At 41.9% G+C, this 26,435-nt stretch overlaps 1 protein-coding gene across 1 annotated transcript in view; it reads right to left on the bottom strand.

The window, feature by feature from the left end:
- Positions 1-1,749: 1,749 nt before the first annotated feature.
- The window catches only part of LOC133607666 (sodium- and chloride-dependent GABA transporter 2-like), a 36,985-nt gene continuing 12,299 nt past the window's right edge, over positions 1,750-26,435 (bottom strand). Inside the window, exons 6-14 of the mRNA XM_061962510.2 lie at positions 25,854-25,988; positions 25,508-25,611; positions 25,152-25,276; positions 13,189-13,301; positions 12,975-13,112; positions 8,921-9,023; positions 8,757-8,857; positions 8,485-8,655; positions 1,750-3,503 (exon numbers count right to left, since the gene is read on the bottom strand). Coding sequence (XP_061818494.1) covers positions 3,333-3,503; positions 8,485-8,655; positions 8,757-8,857; positions 8,921-9,023; positions 12,975-13,112; positions 13,189-13,301; positions 25,152-25,276; positions 25,508-25,611; positions 25,854-25,988 — 1,161 coding nt within the window. The 3' untranslated portion in view covers positions 1,750-3,332. The remainder of the gene's footprint in view (positions 3,504-8,484; positions 8,656-8,756; positions 8,858-8,920; positions 9,024-12,974; positions 13,113-13,188; positions 13,302-25,151; positions 25,277-25,507; positions 25,612-25,853; positions 25,989-26,435) is intronic.

Genomic DNA, 26,435 nt, shown 5'->3' with positions numbered 1-26,435 from the left:
TGTTATTTATTTATTTTCAAATTTATTATTAGCCTGTGGAAAAAGTTTATTTTGATATTTACCTCAGAAGGCTGCAAATAGAAAAGAGGCATTAAATTTTTATTTAAATGGTATTTGATATGCCATTGATATTTTTTAATTATTATTATTATTATTTCAAACTCGATTTTGCATGCCACTAAATTTATATAAGCCTTGTTTGTTCAATATTTAATGCAAAACTTGTTTGGGTCCCTATTAAAAGGTGAATTTGTTCAACCTTGGCCCGCGGCTTTGTTCAGTTTTAAATTTTGGCCCACTCTGTATTTGAGTTTGACACCCCTGATATACATGATGTAAGTATATATGTAGAGTAGTAACGTGCACATTTATAATGACATGTAATATTTACTTATTTTGCGCATTAATTTCAAAAACGCATCACAACGTTCCCTTTTTAAAAAAAAAATACATCACTGATTATTACTCAATGCAGACTTAGAGAGCCAACAAACATAGCTTACTGTACAATGTCTGCCTTCACTAGGATGCCGACTGAGAGAGTCTTGATATATTCCAGTTTATGACGAATGACTCAGAATCCTCGCGAGAAAAAGGGGGATGGAACCAAGCGTCTTTTCGAGTCATTTTTCGCCATTCCCGAGTCTAAATTGGCTGTCAAAGAACACCAACATCCTCATCCTTCTACTATTCAGGTGAGATGCATGATTTATGATCCACAATAAACTTCCACAAGCAAGGAAGCGAGAAAGCAGCTCACCAGCCGATCATGTCAACAAGCTTGTGATCGCAGCGCCGCTATAAACGGTTTATGTGCGTTAGCGCTTGTAACAACAATATCACTGGAGCCTATCTCAGCTGCATTCGGGCGGAAGACGGGGTGCACCCTGGACAAGTCGCCACCTCATCGCAGGGCCAACACAGATAGACAGACAACATTCACACTCACATTCACACACTAGGGCCAATTTAGTGTTGCCAATCAACCTATCTCACGCCAACATACCTAAGTAATCAGCACTTGCATTGCAATTTCCAATCAATTCCCCAATACTCAAAACAGAGGGAATGCACTCTTTATCTCACCTTAGGCTCGCGTTGAAGTAATCGTCACAATGACTGACCATGAGCCAGTGGTCATCAAAAATCAGGAAATCACCCAGGTATCCTCATATAAATATTTAGGGCTTCATATTGATAATCTTCTCTGCTGGAAGACACATATTGACAAACTGTGCAATAGACTGCAACAGAGGCTATATTTTTTGCGAAGATTAAGATTGTACGGCGTAAGCAGCCACATCATGATGATTTTCTACCGTGCCATTGTAGAGAGCATCATTAGATACGGGATCACCTCATGGTTTGGCAACCTAACCGTTAAAGGGGAACATTATCACAATTTCAGAAGGGTTAAAACCATTAAAAATCAGTTCCCAGTGGCTTATTTTATTTTTCAAAGTTTTTTTCAAAATTTTACCCATCACGCAATATCCCTAAAAAAAGCTTAAAAGTGCCTGATTTTAACCATCGTTATATACACCCGTCCATTTTCCTGTGACGTCACACAGTGATGCCAATACAAACAAACATGGCGGATTGTACAGCAAATTATAGCAACATTAGCTCGGATTCAGACTCGGATTTCATTGGCTTAAGCGATTCAACAACGCATGTATTGAAACGGATGGTTGTAGTGTGGAGGCAGGTAGCGAAAACGAAATTGAAGAAGAAACTGAAGCATATCGGTTTGAACCGTATGCAAGCGAAACCGACGAAAACGACACGACAGCCAGCGACACGGGAGAAAGCGAGGACGAATTCGGCGATCGCCTTCTAACCAACGATTGGTATGTGTTTGTTTGGCATTAAAGGAAACTAACAACTATGAACTAGGTTTACAGCATATGAAATACATTTGGCAACAACATGCACTTTGAGAGTGCAGACAGCCCATTTCAGGCGCGCTAAGAACATATATTTATCGATTATTTCAGCACTCAGGTTAACCATACCTAAATAGACACAAAATACTGCATTACACAAGACTACCCGAATGTACTTGAATGATTGAAAAAAATAAATGTTTTTAAGCTAAATTATTGGTAAACACAGTTTATGTATAATAATTTACGTAAAACCGCGAGTAATGAATAAAGTTTTCATCAATTAATATATTCTGTAGACATACCCTCATCCGCTCTCTTTTCCTGAAAGCTGATCTGTCCAGTTTTGGAGTTGATGTCAGCAGGCCAGGGAAGCTAGGGTCTTTATTGTTGGAAATGCATCTGCTTTGAGTGTCGCAGGATATCCACACATTCTTGCCATCTCTGTCGTAGCATAGCTTTCGTCGCTAAAGTGTGCGGAACAAACGACTGACCATTTCGTCGGCTTTCCCCACAGCCTCGTATTTTGAACAAATTTCGTCCAATTTCTTGCCACTTTCGCATCTTTGGGCCACTGGTGCAACTTGAATCCGTCCCTGTTCGTGTTGTTACACCCTCCGACAACACACCGACGAAAATGAGAAAATGGCGGATTGCTTCCCGATGTGACGTCACAACGTGACGTCACATCCGAGAGCGAATAATAGAAAGGCGTTTAATTCGCCAAAATTCACCCATTTAGAGTTCGGAAATCGGTTAAAAAAATATATGGCCTTTTTTTTGCAACATCAAGGTATATATTGACACTTACATAGGTCTGGTGATAATGTTCCCCTTTAAGCTAAAAAGCAAACTGGCCGGCATGCATAAAACGGCAATGAAAATCGTAGGGAGGAAAGAATATGAGCCTATACAGAGCATCTATGAGCAGGCAGTTAGGAAAAAAAGGTAAGAAAATTATTTCCAACTCACAACATCCACTCTTCCCTGAATATGGAACCCTGCCATCAGGGAGAAGACTCCGGGTCCCACTATGCAAATCTAACCGCCTTAAATTATCATTTGTCCCAGCCTCCATTAAGCTGACCAACAATGTGCAATAGAATGTTAATACATAGGTTAGCACTTTTTTAGCACATAGCACTTTAGCACATAGCACTTTAGAACTAAACACTTTAGCACATAGCACTTTATCCATGAGCTCTAGTGCAATGCACACTGGTACTTTATCTTTATCTCCATACTGTAGATCTTATGCCTACATCAAAGTGCCACCTATGTCTATCAAGCTCCATGTTCTGATGTTTAAATGTTAGTTGTCTGGTTGTGGTTGTGTCTGTGCTTGTGTTTTTGTTCTGTTGTTTTTGTGTATGTTAAGAAAGTGTCCAAGACAAATTTCCCCGCGGGGACAATAAAGTTGAACCTTGAACCTTGTCACTGTACCCTTTACAGGTCAAGCATTTGCTTTTTGTTGTACTCAGGACAACTGGGGACCTGATCTGCAGCGGATAAAGGTTTGAACTCGCTGTGGTGAGTGATGGCATCAACTCCAAGAGAAGGGAGACTCTTGTTATCCAGGGGAAAGTCGTCTTCAGGAAGGCAGAGCAACAGGAATCGCTGCAGGATCAGATTAGATACGAAATTACGTAAATTAGTGTACTTCATATTTTTGCTTAATTTATTATGAGGATCATTAAACTCGTATGATTAAATACTTTGTTGGAATAATAAATATAATTTGGTTAAAAACATTATTATCAATAAATAATAAACATAATGTGATGAGGTGGCGACTTGTCCAGGGTTTGCCCCGCCTTCCGCCCGAATGCAGCTGGGATAGGCTCCAGCACCCCCCGCCACCCCAAAAGGGACAAGCGGTAGAAAATGGATGGATGATTGAAATTAATAAAATATCGATATAAAAACTATATGTACCCCGAAAGGGACAAGCGGTAGAAAATGGATGGATGGATATATGTATTATTAAAAAATCTTATAAATAAACCAAAAAATAATAAATGAATAAACAATTCTGTCACTGTTAGTTACTAGTAGGGATGAACAGGATACATTTAATTTATAATTGAGAATTAATTTAATGCACTACTTGGTAGCAACCAGTAGAGGCGCCTTTTTGTCAGCGTCAACTCATTTGCCGACAAAAGAAGTGCAACGTGACATTAAGTGAAATCAAATCAAATCATACATAAGTTGTTTAAAGGTATTTTTTTTAAACATATCAAATGTTACTTATTGTTTAGCATTTTGAAGTACCTAGAAAGACACTGTATAAATGTTAATAATATATTATTGTGCTGGTAGTGTCAAAGCGCTTTGAGTACCTTGACGGTAGTAAAATCCATTTACCATTTGTTATTATTTTTCTAACAAAATTAGTCGAGATTGATGAAAGACACTCCATGGCAGCAAACAGTAGAGGCACTAGTTTGCTTTCAAAAGAAGTACATGAGGTGTATTTAATTATTTTTTATCAATCATTGATTAAAATAATTAGTTCAACATTTTTTGTTGTATTTTGGATATTTTTACTAAATACAGGTGTAATATATATTATTTCTATAGTTAAAAATTATGTTAAAAAATAAAAAATGTTTGATTAATTAAAGAAATATAGAGGAAAGCTCATTCCTCGTCACTAATCAATGAAAATGTAATTTAAGAAAAACTTTATAGATAGATATTGCATTAGCATGTTATTGAATGCTAATTCTCACTGGAAAATTTTTTCGTACAGTTTGTTCAAAGAACGTGTGCGGTATTGCAAGAATAAGTTATACTGTATGTAAGTGCATCTCAATCAATTAGAATATCGTGTGGAAGTTATTTGATTTTATGAGTACAATTCGGAGTCAGGCTAAGAGATCAGTTAAAGCAGGAGTGTCAAACTCGTTTTCATTGAGGGCCACATCGCAATATTGGCTGCCCTGCAAGGGCCGCATGTAACAGGGAATCTATACGAATATAAACATATAAGAGCCTTGTTACACAATTTGCATGAGCAACTGATTTTAATTATTATCGTGACAAGCGGTAGAAAATTGATGGATGGATAACTGACTTTGAAATTGTATGTCAAGGTGACAAGCAGATATTTAGGTTTTTAATATCTGATAACCAAAAAACATGCTTGGAACATCTTGTTGCATTATTAGACGGTACTAAGGTGTAGAACATATGCAGTTTCATGCAGTACATTTTTCTGTCAAAATAAAAAGAACCAAAACATTCAGCCAGAAAGTACTTCCTTATTTTCAACCTTCCGCACGCCACAGAAAATGGCGTGCTGGGCCACTTTAAAATAAGTGTCGAGCTACGTAAAATGATGTGGCAGACTGCTTTAATGACGTGGCAGGCCACAATTAATGATTTGGCGGGCCAAAATAATTGATGTGGCAGACCACTTTAACGACATGTCAGTGCCACTATAAATGACGGGCCGGGTCACTTTAAATGATGTAGCAGACAACTTTAATGACGTGCTGGGCCACGATAATGATTTAGCAGACCATATATAATGACGTATCGGGCCACATAAAATTATGAGCCGGGCCACTATAAATTATGTGCCGGGCCACAATAAATGATTTGGCGGGCCAAAATAATTGAAGTGGCAGACCACTTTAATGACATGTCAGTGCCATGATAAATGATGTGCCGGGCCACTTTAAATGAAGTGGCAGACCACATATAATGAGGTAGGGGACCACATTAAATGATGTAACACACCACTTTAATGACATGTCAGTGCCATGATAAATGACGTGCCGGGCCACTTTAAATGAAGTAGCAGACCACATATAATGAGGTGAGGGACCACATTAAATGATGTGGCAGACCACTTTAATGACATGTCAGTGCCATAATAAATGACGTGCCGGGCCACTTTAAATGAGGTAGGGGACCACATTAAATGATGTGGCAAACCACTTTAATGACATGTCAGTGCCATAATAAATGACGTGCCGGGCCATTTTAAATGATGTGGCAGACCACATATAATGAGGTAGGGGACCACATTAAATGATGTGGCAGACCACTTTAATGACATGTCAGTGCCATAATAAATGACGTGCCGGGCCATTTTAAATGAAGTGGCAGACCACATATAATGAGGTAGGGGACCACATTAAATGATGTGGCGGACCACATTAAATGATGTGGCAGACCACTTTAATGACATGTCAGTGCCATAATAAATGACGTGCCGGGCCATTTTAAATGATGTGGCAGACCACATATAATGAGGTAGGGGACCACATTAAATGATGTGGCAGACCACTTTAATAATAAATAAATAAATGGGTTATACTTGTATAGCGCTTTTCTACCTTCAAGGTACTCAAAGCGCATTGACAGTATTTGCACATTTACCCATTCAAACACACATTCACACACTAATGGCGGGAGCTGCCATGCAAGGCGCTAACCAGCAGCCATCAGGAGCAAGGGTGAAGTGTCTTGCCCAAGGACACAACGGACGTGACTAGGATGGTAGAAGGTGGGAATTGAACCCCAGTACCCAGCAACCCTCCGATTGCTGGCACGGCCACTCTACCAACTTCGCCACGCCTTAATGACATGTCAGTGCCATAATAAATGACGTGACGGTCCACTTTAAATGAAGTGGCAGACCACATGTAATGAGGTGGGGGACCACATTAAATGATGTGGCAGGCCATTTTAAATGATTTAGCAGACGACATATAATGATGTGGCGGGCCACAATAAATGACGTTCCGGGCCACAATAATTGATGTGCCAGGCCAGTCTAAATTAATTAGCAGACTACATGTAATGATGTGCCAGTCCACTTTAAATTAAGAAACGGACCACGTTAAATGACGTGCCGGGTGGCAGACCCCATTAATGATGTGGCAGGCCACTTAAAATTATTTCCGGACACTTTAAATTACTTGCTGGGCCATTAAATGAAGTGGTAGACCACTTCGCTCAATGGTGTTACCATATCTGAGTTATTGTGTAGAAATATGGGCAAACAACTACAAATGTGCGCTTCATTTACTAACCGTGTTACACAAAAGATCAATTAAAATAATATATAATGTTGGATATAGCGAACATACAAACCCTTTATTTATTAAATCACAATTATTGAAATTCAACAATTAGGTGCATTTGCAAACAGCTAAAATGATGTACAAAGCAAACTATAACCTGCTACCCAAGAATGTACAACAATTCGTCTCAACAAAAGAAAAGAAATACAACCTTAGAGAAAAATCTAATTTAAAACATTTGTATGCACGTGCAACACTTAAAACCTTTAGTATATCAGTATGTGGAATTAAATTATGGAACGGATTAAGCAAAGAAATCAAACAAAGCACCAATATGATTCAGTTTAAGAGACTGTTCAAACTACAAGTGTTCACAAAGTACAAACACACACAATCATGATGAACATCTTGAACCATTTTTTTCCCCCTTTTTTTTTTCTTATTGAGACAAAGATTATTTATGTATTTAATATTTGTTTGCTTACTATGGTATATTATTTATGTATTATTTATGTATTCACCGTTCTGTTACAGAGAACAAGGAAACTGTATAAAATTGCTATGGTATGAAAAGGGGTAGGATTAAATAAGCTCTGCTTCTTCCTACTCCTTTTCGGACGTGCTGTAATGAAACAACTGGAAATGTGCGATGCATTACATTGTGTCGTATGCATGTTCGAAATAAACTGAAACCGAACTGAACATAACATATAATGACGTGGCAGGCCATTTTAATGACGTGGTCCACTTTAAATTACGTGGCAAGCCGCTTTAAAAGATGTGGCGGGCCACATTAAATAATATGGTAGGCCACATAAAATAACGTGTTGAGCTACCGTATTTTCCGCACTATAAGGCGCACCTAAAAACCTCAAATTTTCTCAAAAGCTGACAGTGTGCCTTATAATCTGGTGCGCCTTATATATGCCCATATTGAGCCACAACAGGTCTCGCAACTACGGGATGCATAACGTAACCCCAGCCTCTATTGTAGCGTCTATTTTATGCGCCTTATAATGCGGTGCGCCTTATATATGAACAAAGTTTTAAACTAGACCATTCATTGAAGGTGCGCCTTATAATCCAGTGCGCCTTATAGTGCGGAAAATACGGTACATAAAATGATGTGCTGGACCAAAACATACAGTATTTGATAACAGATGTGTAATTAGTCTCCAATAAATAAGAGTAATCATGCACAGAAACTATGTCAACACATTTCATTGTGGCTTGTGTCAACATCATTTAAAGGAACGTTATTTGGACAGCCTTGTTGTAGGCTAAAAAGGGCCGTATGTGAAGCCAAGTTGTACTTAAACAACTCCGACATGAATTCATTAGTAATTCCATTCCTGTCAGGTTCGAATGAGGCCAGCGTACACAAGTGGAAAACATTTTCTTAAGGCAAACATACCAACGCTGTAAAAAAACAAAAACATAGCTGCACTGGATTGACCTTTGCGGTGAGGAAAATAAGGTGGGTTCTTGTCGACTATCCCGAGCAACAGATATATTTTGTATATATTTTATTTATGCTCTACGTCCCCTGAGGGCCTCACCTGTTGGAGGGTGCCTTCGCCGTGCACTAGTTTGCACACCACGAAGAGAGGGATGAGGGAGAGGGAGACTGTGGCAAGGAACCAGCCCAGGATGTTGGCCCACAGTGGATAAACATAAGAATTGCTGAACTTCAAGGGCGAGTATCTGATGATGGAGAAGAGGAACGTGCCCTGAAAGACGAGACATCGGGTTCATGCACATCGAGGTTCCCGTTACTTGTGTGAGCACTCTCCAATATGTATTTTGTTTGTCATATTATAGGTTGGCTTACAAAACACAAGCAAGGAGTGAAGTAACACCAGCAGAGCTTCATCAGCGGTAAGGGACGATAACCAATCATATCTGTGATGTTGCCATAGAAACGCTCGGCACCTGTATGAGAAAGGGTTTGGTCAGTGTAATTAAAGGTTTGTCTTTTGCCTAAAAAGTGCCTACCATAGACCCAGGCAATGCTGACGGACTGGCACATGGAGAGGAGGAGCAGGGTAGTGCCGCTACACACATGGAAATCCACCAGCTGTAGGAGGTACATCCCCCCCTAATAATAGTAATAAAAAAAAAACGATTTACTTATTGTTTGACAGCCCTGCCAGTATTTGTCTTCAAAGCCATTTTTGTTTTTGGGTTACAGCTGTTTCTTTTGTGAAATTGGTAACCTCAAGCCGTACGTGATGAAAGAAATCTGGCAGGTTCATGTTTGAGGTCTTGGCAGGCAACACTGCTGTGATGTGGGCCACTTCCGAGAAGGATAAAGCAGCAGCTCAGGAAAAAAAATTATCATTTCTTATCACTGTTTGAACTTTTTAGACTGCTCTCGTAACTTCAGCACAGATAGAATTGTCATGCAGGGATCAGCAAAAGGCAACAAAACGAGCTTTGGGTATTGTATATATTTAAATGTTTTATTTGTTTTATACGGTGTATTTTGAGTGTGATAACCCTGACCAGGGGCAGAGATCGCAAATTAGGCTTGGTTGAAAATCCTACATGCAAATCATGTGTAAAAGTCTTTGTTTTTTATAAATACGGTTTGATTGAAACTTTTTATTAGTAGATTGCACAGTACAGTACATATTCCGTACAATTGACCTCTAAATGGTAACACCCAAATAAGCTTTTCAACTTGTTTAAGTCGGGGTCTACGTTAATCAATTCATGGTATAAATATACTATCAGCATTAGAGATGCGCGGTTTGCGGGCACAACCGCGGAGTCCGCGGATTATCCGCGGATCGGGCGGATGAAATTTAAAAAAATTAGATTTTATCCGCGGGTCGGGTCGGGTCGGGCGGTTGAAATAAAAAAAAATTAGATTTTAAATAGATTCAGGCGGGTGGCAGTTAAACCAATTCGGAAATATATATACATAGTTAAATGTTGTTACCCACATACGAAAAACGAGCAAGCACCTGCTGCATATGCCACAACAGAAGAAAAAAAAAGAAAAGAGATGGACACTTTTACGGAGCGGAGAAGGGACGCCTCGCCGGGGTCCGGGACCGAGGCCCCTTCCCCCGAGAGGGCCCCACCGGGAGCCGTAGCTGAGGCGATCCGCGAGAAGGGCCCGACGCACATCCAGGGTCACCACCGCGCCCACCGCACCGACACCCCGCCTCGTCCGCCTTCGCCGCGGCCGGCGTCACGCGCAGCAGGTAAGCAGCTTACCTGCCCGCCACCCCCGTGGCCGGGGGCTCGTAACAGGGGTCACTCCGCGCGCTCTGCCCGCGCAGCTTACCTGCCCGCCACCCCTGTTCCCGGGTGCGCGTAACAGGGGTCACTCCGCGCGCAGTGCGCTCACGAAAGGGGTGGGGCTCACCCTGGTTGATATAGACAGCAGGACGGTGGCCATGGAAGTTGGAACCCGCTAAGGAGTGTGTAACAACCCACCTGCCGAATCAACTAGCCCCGAAAATGGATGGCGCTGGAGCGTCGGGCCCATACCCGGCCGTCGCCGGCAGCGAGACGCGCTTGGAGGTGCGCTCGATCAGCGCGGCTTTTCATTAATTATGCATATAGATAAAGACACTTGTTGTCACATTTTGGATTAGCAGGGCATGAGTGCTGTCAGTTGCTGTATCTGTCACCTTTGCTTTGTGTTCATCTTAGCTATTTTGTTGAATATTCTTTGGTCAAATTCAGTTAAAACTACGTTTGTATCCATCCCACCCCGCAACAGTGGTTCTTAACAGTTTCGACCTTAGGGCCCAACTTTTCCACTACAGTGGGGGCCTGGGGTCCACTCAAATATTAAGACTAAATTCGTAATCCTACTCTTGATTTTAACTGTATTCAAAAATTATATCAAACTTACTTTTACAGTTTACAACCTTGTCAAATGATGTGAAACCATGTGTAATAACATTTATTTAGCCCATAAACCTTAGGCTCAGGTTGCAAAAGGGCAAAGGAGAGACAAAATTCAACCTGATTGTTTCCATTTAAACATCTACCTTTGCCTACAGGAGTGATTCTTGAAGGGCCGCAAGCGTCCTCTCGAGGGCCGCCAAGAAATATCTTGTTTCTCAGCTGTGGTCCGTATCGGCCGCAGTGTTACTCAGTTGTAATACACTTTTCCACCACATTTGGCAGTAATGACAATATCAAACAAGCAGGAGAGGTCTGGAGCTATAGTCATAGAGACATTTTTTAAGCGCAAAAATTATGACTTAAGTGGTCAAGCTGTATTCTAATTTGCTCTGAAATTTTATTGACAGTTTATTTAAGAAACATATTCATTATTAATTTTGTTTATTTTAGCACAACATAATTGTATATACAAAACCCAAAACCAATGAAGTCAGCATGTTGTGTAATTCGTAACTAAAAACAGAATGCAATGATTTGCAAATCCTTTTCAACTTATATTCAATTGAATAGACTGCAAAGACAAGATATTTAATGTTTTGTTTTTTTTTGCAAATAATCATTAACTTAGAATTTAATGGCAGCAACACATTGCAAAAAAGTTAGCACAGGGGCATTTTTACCACTGTGTTACATGGCCTTTCCTTTTAACAACACTCAGTAAACGTTTGGGAAGTGAGGAGACCAATTTGTTAAGCTTTTCAGGTGGAATTATTTCCCATTCTTGCTTGATGTACAGCTTAAGTATTCCAACAGTGCGGGGTCTCTTTTGTGGTATTTTAGGCTTCATAATGCACCACACATTTTCAATTGGGAGACAGGTCTGGACTACAGGCAGGTCAGTCCAGTACCCGCACTCTTTTACTATTTTACCTGGCTGTTGTAACACGTGGCTTGGCATTGTCTTTCTGAAATAAGCAGGGGCGTCCATGATAATGTTGCTTGGATGGCAACGTATGTTGCTCCAAAACCTGCATGTACCTTTCAGCATAATGGTGCCTTCACAGATGTGTAAGTTACCCATGCCTTGGGCACTAATACACCCCCATACCAAAACAGATGCTGGCTTTTCAACTTTGCGCCTATAACAATCCAGATGGTTCTTTTCCTTTTTGTTCCGGAAGACACAACGTCCACAGTTTCCAAAAACAATTTGAAATGTGGACTTGTCAGACCACAGAACACTTTTCCACTTTGCATCAGGCCACCGTTAGATTAGCTCGGGCCCAGCGAAGCCTGCGGCGTTTCCGGGTGTTGTTGAAAAATGGTTTTCGCTTTTCATAGTAGAGTTTTAACTCGCACTTGCAGATATAGCGACAAACTGTAGTTACTGACAGTGGTTTTCTGAAGTGTTCCTGAGCCCATGTGGTGATATCCTTTACACACTGATGTCGGTTTTTGATGCAGTACCGCCTGAGAGATCTTAGGTCCTTAATATCATCGCTTACGTGCAGTGATTTCTCCAGATTCTCTGAACATTTTGATGACATTACGGACAATGGATGGTGAAATCCCTAAATTCTTTGCAATAGCGCGTTGAGAAATGTTGTTCTTAAACTGTTCGACAATTTGCTCAGGCATTTGTTCACAAAGTGGTCACCCTCGCCCTATCCTTGTTTGTGAATGACTGAGCTTTTCATGGAAGCTGTTTTTATACCCGATCATGGCACCCACCTGTTCCCAATTAGTCTGTTCACCTGTGGGATGTTCCAAATAAGTGTTTGATGAGCATTCCTCAACTTTCTCAGTCTTTTTTGTCAGCTTTTTTTTTAAACATGTTGCAGGCATCAAATTCCAAATGAGCTAATATTTGCAAAAAAAATAACGTTTTCCAGTTCGAATGTTAAGTATATTGTCTTTGCAGTATATTCAATTGAATATAGGTTGAAAAGGATTTGCAAATCATTGTATTCTGTTTTTATTTACGATTTACACAACTTCACTGGTTTTGGGTTTTGTACATTTACTTTTGTGTGGTAATATTTGAGTGGGTCTCAGGCCCGTCTGTAGTGGAAAGGCTGGGCCCTGAGGTCAAATGGATTAAGAACCCTCTGGCCTACAGTGCTTCCTTCCTATGCTGAGCCTTGTTGAGCCTACAACTGGGATTTTTTTAGGCTTTACAAACCTCAGTCACCATGGCAAATCCCAGCAAGCAGCAGACAACACAAATGGCAAGTAGGACCAGCTCACGTCTGTATCCTTGACGTAGGTAGGATGGGAAAAGATCAACCAGCGACGTCATCAGACACTCCAGACCAACAAACTGCATTAGGAGAAAATAACTGGTGAGTGGAAACTCTTTGGGGTTCGGCTTATTCGTGCAATGAGATAATGCCTACCTGACTGTCCAAGCCAAGTAGAATGATCATGAGGAAGAAACACACGGCCCACATCTGCGGCATGGGCATCATGGCCACAGCCCGAGGGTACACGATGAACGCCAAACCTGGTCCTTAAGGTTCAGTACAATGGGACACGTTTCAAAATGGGGACAAAACCGACTGGAATATTCAGAAACCGCACAAATATCTCTAAAAATATCCAAAATACCTTGTGTGGACATGGAGGAATGTTCCACAAGGACATCTAGATAGTGTATGGGTTGCAAGCAAGACTGTCTTTGTGTAACGATCGTCTGTCTCCACATAAGATCTCATAGCCAGAGTGACGATTGGTTTCTCTCACCAAGGCTCTTCTCGCCCGTGCGATTTCTCAATTCAGCCACAAGGGTCCTTGTTGTCCCAAACTGATGTTACAGAGACTCCTCTGTTGTCAGGAACAATAAGTTCAGGAGCCTTTTCCCAGATTTTTCTCATCCCACACTCCTGTCTCTAAACTCTTAAACCTCCCTTTTTTTTTTAACTCCAATATTCTTTGACCGTTATGTAGACTTCCCAGGACATGTTTACACAATTAAACTTGACACAATGAAGACATAACACTTCATGTGATAGTCACCTCAAAGTAAAAGTATGCTGTGGTTTGGTTTAAAAAAATAATAATAAAGCCCGACAGTTCTATTCATTTTGAGGTAAAAACAGGGGGTGTTTTTAAAAATGGTTTAGACATTAAAAATAGACAGCTGTCAATGTACAGCTTATACAGCAATATCGATTTACCATCCAATTAACACTTATCAACATAGGATAGGATAGAATAGGATATACTCATGTACTTAGTCCAAAAAAAATGTAGATATCTGGCAACACAAGTGAGTACCAAGGTAATTGTGTCTTGCTAACAGTCAAGTATGGTGGCGATAGCCTCATGGTCTGGGGCTGCATGAGTGCTGGGGAGCTGTGGTTCATTGAGGAGAACATGAATGAAGCAAAGCATGATTCTCTCCTGGTAAACTTGGCACGGCAGTTTTCCAACGTGACAAGGAGCCTACCTCCAAGATGAGAATTGCCTTGCTGAAGAAGGCGATGGAGTGGCAAAGTATGTCTCCTACAGAACTGAACCCATTGAGCCCCTCAAGCGTCTAACGCAGACCTGGGCAATTATTTTTAACTCGGGGGCCACATTGGTTGGTATGTGTGTGTGTATATAATATATATATATATATATATATATATATATATATATATATATATATATATATATATACATACAGTATATCAGTGACGTGCGGTGAGGTTCATGGCTGGTGAGGCACTGACTTCATCACAGTCAGATTTACAAACATATGAACCCTAAAGAGTATCTTATTCACCATTTGATTGGCAGCAGTTAACAGGTTATGTTTAAAAGCTCATACCAGCATTCTTCCCTGCTTGGTACTCAGCATCAAGGGTTGGAATTGGGGGTTAAATCACCAAAAATGATTCCCGGGCGCTGCACTGCTGCTGCCCACTGCTCCCCTCACCTCCCAGGGGGTGATCAAGGGGGTGGGTCAAATGCAGAGGACAAATTTCACCACACCTAGTGTGTGTGACAATCATTGGTACTTTAACTGAACTTTAACTTTACACATACAAACTGTAGCACACAAAAAAGCACTTTTAATAAAAAAAAACATTATTATAGTCTTACCTTTACTTATAAATGAAGTCCATGTGCCGCTCCATCTGAACAAAAGCATTGATAACTTGTTTATAGAAGTCTTCCTTATCTTTCTTCAGTTTTAAAAGTCTCTCTGTCTCGATGGAGATTTTCCTTTAATTATTACCTCCTGCTTCGATGGAAAGTCCAGTTTAGAAAACTGTTTTATTTTAGATATGTAATCCTCCATGTTAAAAGTCCAGGCGAGAGGAAAAAATAAACGATCGCTAACTGTTCCTGCTGGTTGTCACTTATTCTGCAGCCGAGTAGTCGCAGAAATGATCTCTGGGATCACTAGCGCCCTCTACCACCAGGAGGCGGGATTACTGCGAGCCTCAGCCAGTGCGTCTTCGCAGCAGTCTTATGATTGCTCAGCACAAGAAATACGTTACACACATACAGTTGTTGACAAAATACACTGTACATTATATACCTCAGCTAACTAAACTATGGAAAAGTATAATATAATTCATATAGCAATACGGTCTCACTGCACAGCAGGCCAGCAGTTAGCCGAGTCATTGCGCAATCCATGGTGAGGCTCAACTGGCTGCTGATCACCTCAAGTCTCTTCTCAGTATTTGAACGGCAAATGTGAAAATTCAGCGATTTTGAATAAAAATAATCTAAAACTGGTGAAGTTAAATGGAAAATAACTTTATAGTATAATCACTGGATACATATAACAATTTAATACTTTTTTTTTTCTTTTTACATTTTTTTTCTTTCCATGATGGCACGTGAGGCCCTGCCTCACCTGCCTCCCCTGACTGCACGTCACTGATATATACACACACATCAGTCAATCACTCCTCTGTTACACAGCAATATCCTGCTGTAATCAAACTCGCAGTGCTATGTTAAAAATCAGAACTGAAAAAATAAGACCATACTGGTCTTAGTCTTTTATTACTGATTTTTAACATGACACTGTGAGTTTGTCTGTTTTTATTGTTTGACACAATATTTTATCTGTTAAAAAGCGTCTTGCATTCTGCTATACGAGTGCTCGGTTCCTTTTTTAAGGAACACTTTAAACACGTGTCGGTTCGTCAACATTATTGAAAGAATGTCCTGGTCGTGGAACTGTGGACCAGCTCTATACTCTCGGCAGGGTCCTTGAGGGTGCATGGGAGTTTGCCCCACCAGTCTACATGTGCTTTGTGGACTTGGAGAAGGCATTCGACCGTGTACCCCGGGAAGTCCTGTGGGGAGTGCTCAGAGAGTATGGGGTAACGGACTGTCTTATTGTGGCAGTTCGCTCCCTGTATAATCAGTGCCAGAGCTTCGTCCGCATTGCCGGCAGTAAGTCGGACACGTTTCCAGTGAGGGTTGGACTCCGCCAAGGCTGCCCTTTGTCACCGATTCTGTTCATAACCTTTATGGACAGAATTTCTAGGCGCAGTCAGGGCGTTGAGGGGATCTGGTTTGGTGGCTGCAGGATTAGGTCACTGCTATTTGCAGATGATGTGGTCCTGATGGCTTCCTCCGGCCAAGATCTTCAGCTCTCACTGGATCGGTTCGCAGCCGAGTGTGAAGCGACTGGGATGGGAATCAGCACCTCCAAGTCCGAGTCCATGGTTCTCTCCCGGAAAAGGGTGGAGTGCCATCTCCGGGTTGGGGAGGAGATCTTGCCCCAAGTGGAGGAGTTCAAGTACCTCGGAGTCTTGTTCACGAGTGGGGGAAGAGTGGATCGTGAGATCGACAGGCGGATCGGTGCGGCGTCTTCAGTAATGCGGACGCTGTATCGATCCGTTGTGGTGAAGAAGGAGCTGAGCCGGAAGGCAAAGCTCTCGATTTTCCGGTCGATCTACGTTCCCATCCTCACCTATGGGCATGAGCTTTGGGTCATGACCGAAAGGACAAGATCACGGGTACAAGCAGCCGAAATGAGTTTCCTCCGCCGAGTGGCGGGGCTCTCCCTTAGAGATAGGGTGAGAAGCTCTGTCATTCGGGGGGAGCTCAAAGTAAAGCCGCTGCTCCTCCACATCGAGAGGAGCCAGATGAGGTGGTTCGGGCATCTGGTCAGGATGCCACCCGAACGCCTCCCTAGGAAGGTGTTTCGGGCACATCCGACCGGTAGGAGGCCACGGGGAAGACCCAGGACACGCTGGGAAGACTATCTCTCCCGGCTGGCCTGGGAACGCCTCGGGATCCCCCGGGAGGAGCTGGACGAAGTGGCTGGGGAGAGGGAAGTCTGGGCTTCCCTGCTTAAGCTGCTGCCCCCGCGACCCGACCTCGGATAAGCGGAAGAAGATGGATGGATGGATGGATGTCCTAAAATTCCATAGAAAAGGGTAAAAGGGAAACACACAATACAAACACTCACAATATGACTGATAAAATCCAAAAAATATTATGACAGACCACCACAAAAACTGTGAATGGAATTTTACAGCCTTTTCGCTGAGCATGAAAATAAATAATGTGGGATTTGTAATATTAACTATAAATGATAAAACACTAAATATGGAGAACATATGAACGTCTCTTCTCTTTACTTCCCAGACGATTGTCTTGAGAGCGATCTTTTACAATAAAGCAAAATGCAAAATACATGCAACAATCATGACGAAAAATGAACGCAAAAGACAAAAAACACCCACAGATCCATGTAATAATAATCCATATAATATCATTTTGCTGCAGAACAGAACTTGGTTGTAGAAATCTACTTCCGTGTCCCTAACACTCACATTGCAGGCTGGCTGCTGTAAACAAACCCCGCTCACTCTGCTTCTTGCCCCGTCTGCTTGCAGCCACTCGGTGCAGATTATCACTCAAAAGCACAGTTTAGATGGTGAAGTTTTACAAAAAATAATTTGGAGACGCCTGGCGGGCCGGTTTGAAAAGTATAAGGCCCGGGGGCCTAACGTCTACCATGGAAAAATGGACATCAAGGACACAATTTGGACATGGTCTACTCTTGGACAATAACTTTTCATTCGAAGCCGTGTAGCCCAAGTAAGACATCACCATATCAGACCGCCTCCACCTCAAGAATATTGCCCGTCTTCAACCAGTGTCGCTTTGCTGCTATATGTTCATATGACCTGCCACTCATGTTAACTTCGCAGTAAAAATGCTCACTTAGCTTGTACTTTGTTGACAAGTGACCGATGGCGTTGGTGACGATTTTACCCAGAATACACAGGGGGACAATATCGTCCATCCACTTGTAAATTTGCACGTCGCAATATCATACAGCACAACATTTTATTACCAATTTTTTTTACATCTACTTAGTCACTAAAGTCAGTCCTGTAAAGTTCTTAGCAACCATGACTCATCTTAACTGGGGCAACCTCTAAGGCCACATAACGGTGAAGCTGCACCACTGTCTCCCATCCTCTCCTTCTCCACCGCCTAAAGACTTATTCATGCAAAGTTCACCTCCAGACTGGATTACTTCAACACCATCCAATATGTTTCATCCTAGTCACTGCCGTTGTGTCCTTGGGCAAGACACTTTACCCACCTTCTCCCAGTGCCACCCACACTGGTTTAAATGTAACTTAGATATTGGGTTTTCACTATGTAAAATCGCTTTGAGTCACTAGAGAAAAGCACTATATAAATAGAATTCACTTCAATTCACTTCATCTTCTCAAGTCCTCCATAAACTCCAACTGGTCCAAAACCACACCTCCTCGCTAATCCTCCAAGAACTTTACTGGCCATCCATCCCACAGTGTGTCAAGTTGAAAATCCTTCTCCTGACCTATAAAGCCCTCCACAAACGGGCCCCCTTCTTCCTCTCGGAGCTCCTCACGCCAACAACAACCAACCTGCTGTTTCTTCTTCACAGAACTCTACACCGAACCTGGGGGGAACCGTGTCTTTTCCTTTCCTGTCCCTTCCCTTTGAAACTCTCTCCCCCTTTCCATCCGCTCATGTCATAACCCCACACTTTTTTTTTAGTCCTTCATTATTTCACACATTTCAAATGACTGTTTCAAACCCACCTGTTGAAAACTACTTTTAATACTGGACTAAACAACTTCTAATACCAAATTCACACTTTTACAGTTTGGTCTTTTCTTTAATATACTCAGTGTTTCGGTGGTAACTAGTAATCTAACGCGTTATTTTTTACATTCAGTAACTCAGTTACCATTACTACATAATGCGTTGCTGCGTTATTTTACGTTATTTTTTATGTAGTATCGGCTAGAAACAGAAGATCTGAGTGTGTTTTATTGCAGCGCTGCAGTGTCGTCCTTTTGAATCTCTTGTGTCACAAGCCGGAGGCGCGCTGTGCGTGTGTGTCTGGGATGTGGGTGTGGGTGTGGGAAGGGGGGTGCGAAATACAACGTAAACCGTTGGCCAACCAAAAAGTAACCACAGAACACTATACGGTGTAGTGTTCTGTGGTTTGGGGCGGCATGGCGTAGTGGGTAGAGCAACCGTGCCAGAAACCTGAGGGTTGCAGGTTCGCTTCCCGCCTCTTACCATCCAAAAATCGCTGCCGTTGTGTCCTTGGGCGGGACACTTCACCCTTTGCCCCCGGTGCCACTCACACCGGTGAATTGAATGATGAATGATAGGTGGTGGTCGGAGGGGCCGTTCGTGCAAATTGCAGCCACGCTTCCGTCAGTCTACCCCAGGGCAGCTGTGGATATGAAAGTAGCTTACCACCACCAGGTGTGAACGAATGATGGGTTCTACATGTATAGCGACTTTGGGTACTAAGAAAAGCGCTATATAAATCCAAGTTATTATTAGTGTTCTGTGGTTACTTTTTGGTTGGCCAAGGGGACGTGACGACAGGCTGTCCTCACTCAGGTCCGCACGGACCTGGAGGGGGCGTGCCTTAAATCCGGCTGGAAATCGGGAGAACGGTTGTCCCGGGGAGAGGCACTGAAATTCGGGAGGGTTGGCAAGTATGAGATATTCTCACTTCTTTTCTTTTGTCGAGCACAAAGAAAAGAACATTTGAGTTAAATGTAAGTTGTGTCATGGATCAAAGATCCCGTCTACTGCCCAAAACAACAATTCAAATCTGCCTGGTTAGGCTTTGTGTATGTCACGTGTGCCTTCCTTAGGTGAAGCCAGGTTTACAGCTATGTTGTTATTATGCTGTTTGTTACTTATGTATGTTATGTTGCAGCTATTTAAAATTGTTTTGTCAATTTGTTCTGGCCTGAAATGAATTGGCCCTTTGAAACATATCTTTGTCTTTGTGTGTTGTATGTAGACCACATTGCTTAGCAGAGTTCAGTGATGCAAATGCATGTCAAGTTGATCAACAGATTGTATTATTCTCCAGTACTGAAATGAAGGCTAAAAGGGCATTAATGGGAGCTTTAAAAAAAAAAAATTAACTAAATAGTTACTTTTCACAGTAACGCATTACTTTTTGGTGTAAGTAACTGAGTTAGTAACTGAGTTACTTTTGAAATAAAGTAACTAGTAACTGTAACTAGTTACTGGTTTTCAGTAACTAACCCAACACTGAATATAATGTATGTGTTTTTAAGATTAAGTTTACCATTGCTATATTAAGTGAATTGGAGCATATCAATTAACTTAGTTCTGTCCACTGTGAGGTGTACTCACTTGTGTTGCCAGCGGTTTTAGACAATAATGGCGAGGTATTGGCGTGGTTTCAGTGGATGGTAAATCTGCTATACAAGCTGTACACTGACTACTCTAAAATGTATCCAAGTTTTAATGTTAGTCTTGTCCCTTGAGAAGCTATGGAAACATTTTTGCCATGTAAAGTATATAACCAGATCTCACTTCTATGAGGTATAGTAATAAACTTCACGTAAGTTAAAAATTTAGCAGACAGTAGTCATGAATATACTTAACAGTAGCCCTTTGCCAAGTAATCGTATGCCTGAGGATCTATTTTGAGCACGTTCCTAAACTACGGTTCAAATGCGGCCAGCTAGTAAATTTGACACGCGAGACGGCACAAGTCCAATAAACAATTTGACTGGGGCAGAGTATCCATTTCATATAAAAATATCCCATGGCCTAATTACTGCCAGTTTGCTGCAAACTGGTGAACAACAACAACCCAAAATTCAACAAACATGGTCACACATAACACAACCTACTCATTGAACTTTGCCGATATTATAAAAAAATGTCCAATCATCATAAAAAAAATCATAATGACTCACATTTAAATCCATTACAAGGGATGATGGGGAAAATGCACAACACTCGCTCCTCACTTATCCATGTTTGGCGCATTTTAGGTGCTTGACATTTCTGAGTAAACAAGGTAGGAGTTGAACTTTCACAGACTCTTAATAACTAATTATCCATCCATCCATTTCCTACCGCTTGTCCCTTTCGGGATCGTGGGGGGTGCTGGAGCCTATCTCAGCTGCATAGGGGTGGAAGGCGGCGTACACCCTGGACAAGTCGCCAACTCATCGCAGATAATTAATTATGATAATTATTAAATATGTATCCATTATGTTATTATAATAAGATGTATTAGGGGTTACTACGTGTGCCTCACAATACGAAGGTCCTGGGTTCGATCCTGGGCTCGGGATCTTTCTGTGTGGAGTTTGCATGTTCTCCTTGTGACTGCGTGGGTTCCCTCCGGGTACTCCGGCTTCCTCCCACCTCCAAAGACATGCACCTGGGGATAGGTTGATTGGCAACACTAAATGGGCCCTAGTGTGTGAATGTTGTCTGTCTATCTGTGTTGGCCCTGTGATGAGGTGGCGACTTGTCCAGGATGTACCCCGCCTTCCGCCCGAATGCAGCTGAGATAGGCTCCAGCACACCCCGCGAAGGGACAAGCGGTAGAAAATGGATGGATATATGTATATGTATATACACATATAATATACATACAAATACATACATATATCTATTTATATATATATATATATAATCAGTGTTTCCCACAGGACAGGCATCTATTTGTGGTGGTGTGGTCGGGGGGCGGGGGGTGGCGGCGGCAGCGGCGATGACCAAGAAGAACGCGGAGTTGGAATATAATTACAACACTTTATGTACATATTTATATACAGATTTGAACAATTAGTTATTCACTGAAATATATTTATTAATTGTGGTTCTTACAAAAAATATATCTTATAAAATATAAAAGCTAAAATGGCTCTTAAAGCTCTGCCCCTTTAATTAGTGCATACTAAATAATTTAACTTTAGCCTACTACTACAACCATATTATTTACCAGCAACATAAAGTGAAACAGAGGCAGAGGTGTCCTGCCACAGTCAGTCAACCTCCTCCTCCTCCTCCTGCTGCTGAACAGGTCGCACTGGAGCTAGTCTCGCTCGCCAGACCCTCCTCCAGAGAAGAGGGAGACACTGGAGCTTACCGTGCTGGGTGTTATACAGCCATGACTTAAATTGTGGCATTTTTAGCCATTCTGGATCGAACCCAGTCGCTCTATGTTTTGTCGTGGTCCTCTCTATAAGGCACATAAGAATATAAAATAGGACCCTTTTCATGAGAAAAGTGCATTTCTGATCTGACCCTGCTTTATTTTTCAGTGTTTGCTGAGTCTCACCTGTTGCCTCCGCCCTAGCTGGCTCTACATGCTGCCTGTCTTCCTCCTCTCCTACAACATCTCCCTGCGTACTTACTATCCCTTCCTCCTCACCCTCTCTTACTGCCTCAGCTGCGCCAGCTGCCACAGCTGCGGCACTAGTTGAAGCCTGGAAGTATTGGAAGCAAATTAATTTTCACACTGATGGACGTCTGTTCACTTTCCTTATGAGATTTCTAAGTGTCTACACCGTTTTGATAATACCTCCTGTGGTCCGGACTGTAGGCCTACCTCCTCTCCAAGTCGAGCCCTTTTCGGCCATTGAAAATATTTTTCTATACTCATCTGTGTGAAGGAGTGAATATCCAACATTAGAATTTATTACTAACGAGCAGAACCGCTCTATGTACAGTGCCGTCTAACCTTAAGCGGCAGCAGCTCAACACATGCAGGGTTCAACGTTAAGGTTTTTTTCTACTTGCCCGACTTCTCAAATCTACTTGCCCCAATATTTTTACTTGTCCTGCCTAGGTTTTTTTCTGGCTGTGTAGTGCTCATGGCTTATATCTTACTAAAATCCTTCCAGGTGACTATTTACAACACTACACAGTATTTATTATTATTATCTATAATTACATTTAAATGGCATTGCATACATGTAAAATTAAATGCTATTTCACATTATTTGACCAGTAGCAGTTACACCCATCTGAACAGGTCAGCCACCTGTTTAAAGCCCGATCACAGTTGAAATCTTGAAATGAAGGGCCTTTAATGGCCAAAACATTAACCTGGACAACATTTTAACAGCTGGTTGGCTCAGTTTTTATTCTTTTCATTGCATTCACATGCTGCAGTGGACAGTGGACAATTTAGCTTCAGTATCAATGCAGTATCCGAAGCACCGTCTCCACGTGTGTTTATTAACAACAGGGTTATAACCTGGACACGTTAGCTCGTCGGTATGGTAACAGGTGACTGTTACTGCGTGCGTCTGCCCCGGCCCCCGAGTCAAACAGCGACGGTGTTAATGAAACAGCGTCAGGCTGCTCACCGTCAGTGAAACGCTCGGTGAAATCGCGGATTAAAGTTAAATATATGACGAGCCGCGAGCGATGCAGCTATAACCTATCTACCTATTACCTATATTACCCTCGTATTTTGATCCGGTCCGTTCTTCTTTTACTTCGTCGTCGTCATCTTCTTCTTCTTCTTCTTCTGGCCCACCAGGTGAATAAGTGCTATTGGCGGAGTTACAATGTATAGTAGGCTACCGCCACCTACTGTACCGGAGTTGTAACTACAAGCTACATTCACAGACAGAGTCCCATTGCTTTTATGAGCGGTCGAGCGAGTCAAAAGCCGAAAAATCTATTTGTGGCGGACGTAATTTTTTCGTGTCGAGCCGCCACAAATAAATGAATGTGTGGGAAACACTGATATATATATATATTTAAAAAAAAAAAAAAAAAAAATATATATATATATATATATATATATATATATATATATACCGTATATATATATATATATATATATATATATATATATATATATATACACACACATAGTCTAATTTGCATGCAGTCCGCTTTTCTAAGCCCAATGCGGCCCCCCAGTCTAAAAGTTTAGACACCCCTGTTCTATATCATTATCTTACTTTTAGCCCATCCATCCATCCATCCATTTTCTACCGCTTATTCCCTTTGGGGTCGCGGGGGGCGCTGGAGCCTATCTCAGCTACAATCGGGCGTAAGGCGGGGTACAGCCTGGACAAGTCGCCACCTCATCGCAGGGCCAACACAGATAGACGGACAACATTCACACTCACATTCACACACTAGGGCCAATTTAGTGTTGCCAATCAACCTATCCCCAGGTGCATGTCTTTGGAGGTGGGAGGAAGCGGGAGTACCCGGAGGGAACCCACGCAGTCACGGGGAGAACATGCAAACTCCACACAGAAAGATCCCGAGCCCGGGAATGAACTCAGGACTACTCAGGACCTGTGTATTGTGAGGCACACGCACTAACCCCTGTTCCACCGTGCTGCCCAGTGCTTCTCAATTATTTTTTGTGATGCCCCCCCCCCCCCCTTGCGACATGATTTTTTTTTAAAAGACCCATCCTAAATTGAAATACGACTGAAAACCTAATAATGTGTATGTATTTATGTATTCATCCATTCAAACTACTCTTTGAGTTGCTGGTACCAGCAGGGGCGCCGCTAGGGATTTTGGACCCCATGAAAAGAATCTTTACAGGGCCCCCAACACAGTGTCATTATTTTTTCTGTATTATAATTTCATCATCATTAGGGGCCTCTCTGGGCCCCCGTCCATCATGGGCCCCTAGAATCCGTCTCCTTTACCCCCCCCTTTCGGCGCCCCTGGGTACCAGCACCTAAAGTACATGCCACCGAGCTAAAGGTTTGTGTATTGTTTTCTCACGCCCCCCCCCCATGACCCTTTATCGTATACTTACTGTACGTATACTTGGTTATATTTCCTGGTTGAGCCTGCTGATTAATTGCCACCAAGCTGTAAGCTTGTCTATCGTTCAAGAATGCAAAAATACTGGATGTCCCTTTACACTTTTCGAGACGCACTGCTTTTAGTTCAAGATTATGCAATGAAATAAGGAAATAGATAATAGGATAAATAGATTGGATGACGGCGACGTTTCCTCTCAGCGGAGCACGACCCCCACATTGTAGAATGTGACTCTTTGAACAACAGAAACTTGGCAAACTAGATGAACGCAGTAAGCACTTGCCTGATTCCGCCACTTCAGAAATATCGACCCCTTGTTCGTGGGTCATGAATCCCAAGACGGAGAAAATGGCAAAGCCTGCCACAATGCTGGTGGCGCTGTTCAGCAAACACAAGTAGAAACAATCCCTGGAAGGTAAAAATGTGTTTAAGCAGTGACGAAACAGAAGTGCAGCTGCTTATTTTAGCTGGCAGTAGAATCAGAATCATGAAAAAACATGTCGTCACTCTATGAGCCACAATTATCTACTTTATAATAACAAAATACAGCAGACCCTTTGATTATCCAATAATCACACCAATAAATGCATCAGTTCCAAAGTCGAAACCCGTAAAATATTGTACTGTTTTCATCCTTACTTGTAGCAGTTGTTGTTGTAAGTATTGTAACTGCCAAGCGAGGTCAGGAAGCCGAGGCCAATGGCGTAAGAGAAGAAGATCTGAGTGCCGGCGTCCAGCCACACCTGAGGATAGCCAACACATTCTCAAGGCAATGTATATTGCAATGTATATTTTTTAATTAATCAAACATGTCTGTCTGGCTTGAAGGACCTCTATTGCGTTAAAGTGACTTTCTAATGTCCATACAGCGTGTGTTTTTTTGTGGGTGTAACCCTTCTAATTAAAATACATAACCATAACTTTGTTATTGTCCCAAAAAAATCAAGACAGCACAATTCTTAAGTGTCGACACTTGTTTTCTCACCTGTGGATCCGATAGACGGGAGATGTCAGGGTAGATGTAATAAATAATCCCGTTCATTGCCCCTGGCAGGGTGACTCCACGTATGAGCAATACCAGCAGCATGGCGTACGGGAAAGTTGCAGTGAAGTATGCCGCCTAGATCAAAGGACAGATAGAAAAAATGTCTGATGATTCACCTTTTTTTTTTTTAACCTCTACATGTGTTTTTTTTTTCATCAGACAACATGTCCTGATTTCCACCATTGCTTGGGGTACTTGTTATACATCTTGGGAACATATCAAGCATGTAGACTATAAAACTATTATTAGTCACTTTGAGACTCTCTCTCTGAAACCTAATAATCAGGTTCAAAATCTACTTTAGGGGTAATAAAGGACTCAGACTTGAACTTTAACAGCCACATCAGCTGCTTTGTACCACCTAAAAACCTTGCCAAAATCAAAGGAATAGTGTCCAAATCCGACTTGGAAAGACTAATCCATGCCTGTGTCTCCAGCAAGTTAAACAACTGTAATGGCCTTCTCACTGGGCTCTCTAAACGAGCTGTAAAGCCGCTGCAGTACATCCAGAATGCTGCTGCT

This window comes from Nerophis lumbriciformis, linkage group LG09, assembly GCF_033978685.3.
Source record: "Nerophis lumbriciformis linkage group LG09, RoL_Nlum_v2.1, whole genome shotgun sequence".
NCBI classification, from domain to species: Eukaryota; Metazoa; Chordata; class Actinopteri; order Syngnathiformes; family Syngnathidae; genus Nerophis; species Nerophis lumbriciformis.
Note: the sequence above shows the minus strand (reverse complement) of the source record. Positions and strands in the feature narration are given on the sequence as shown.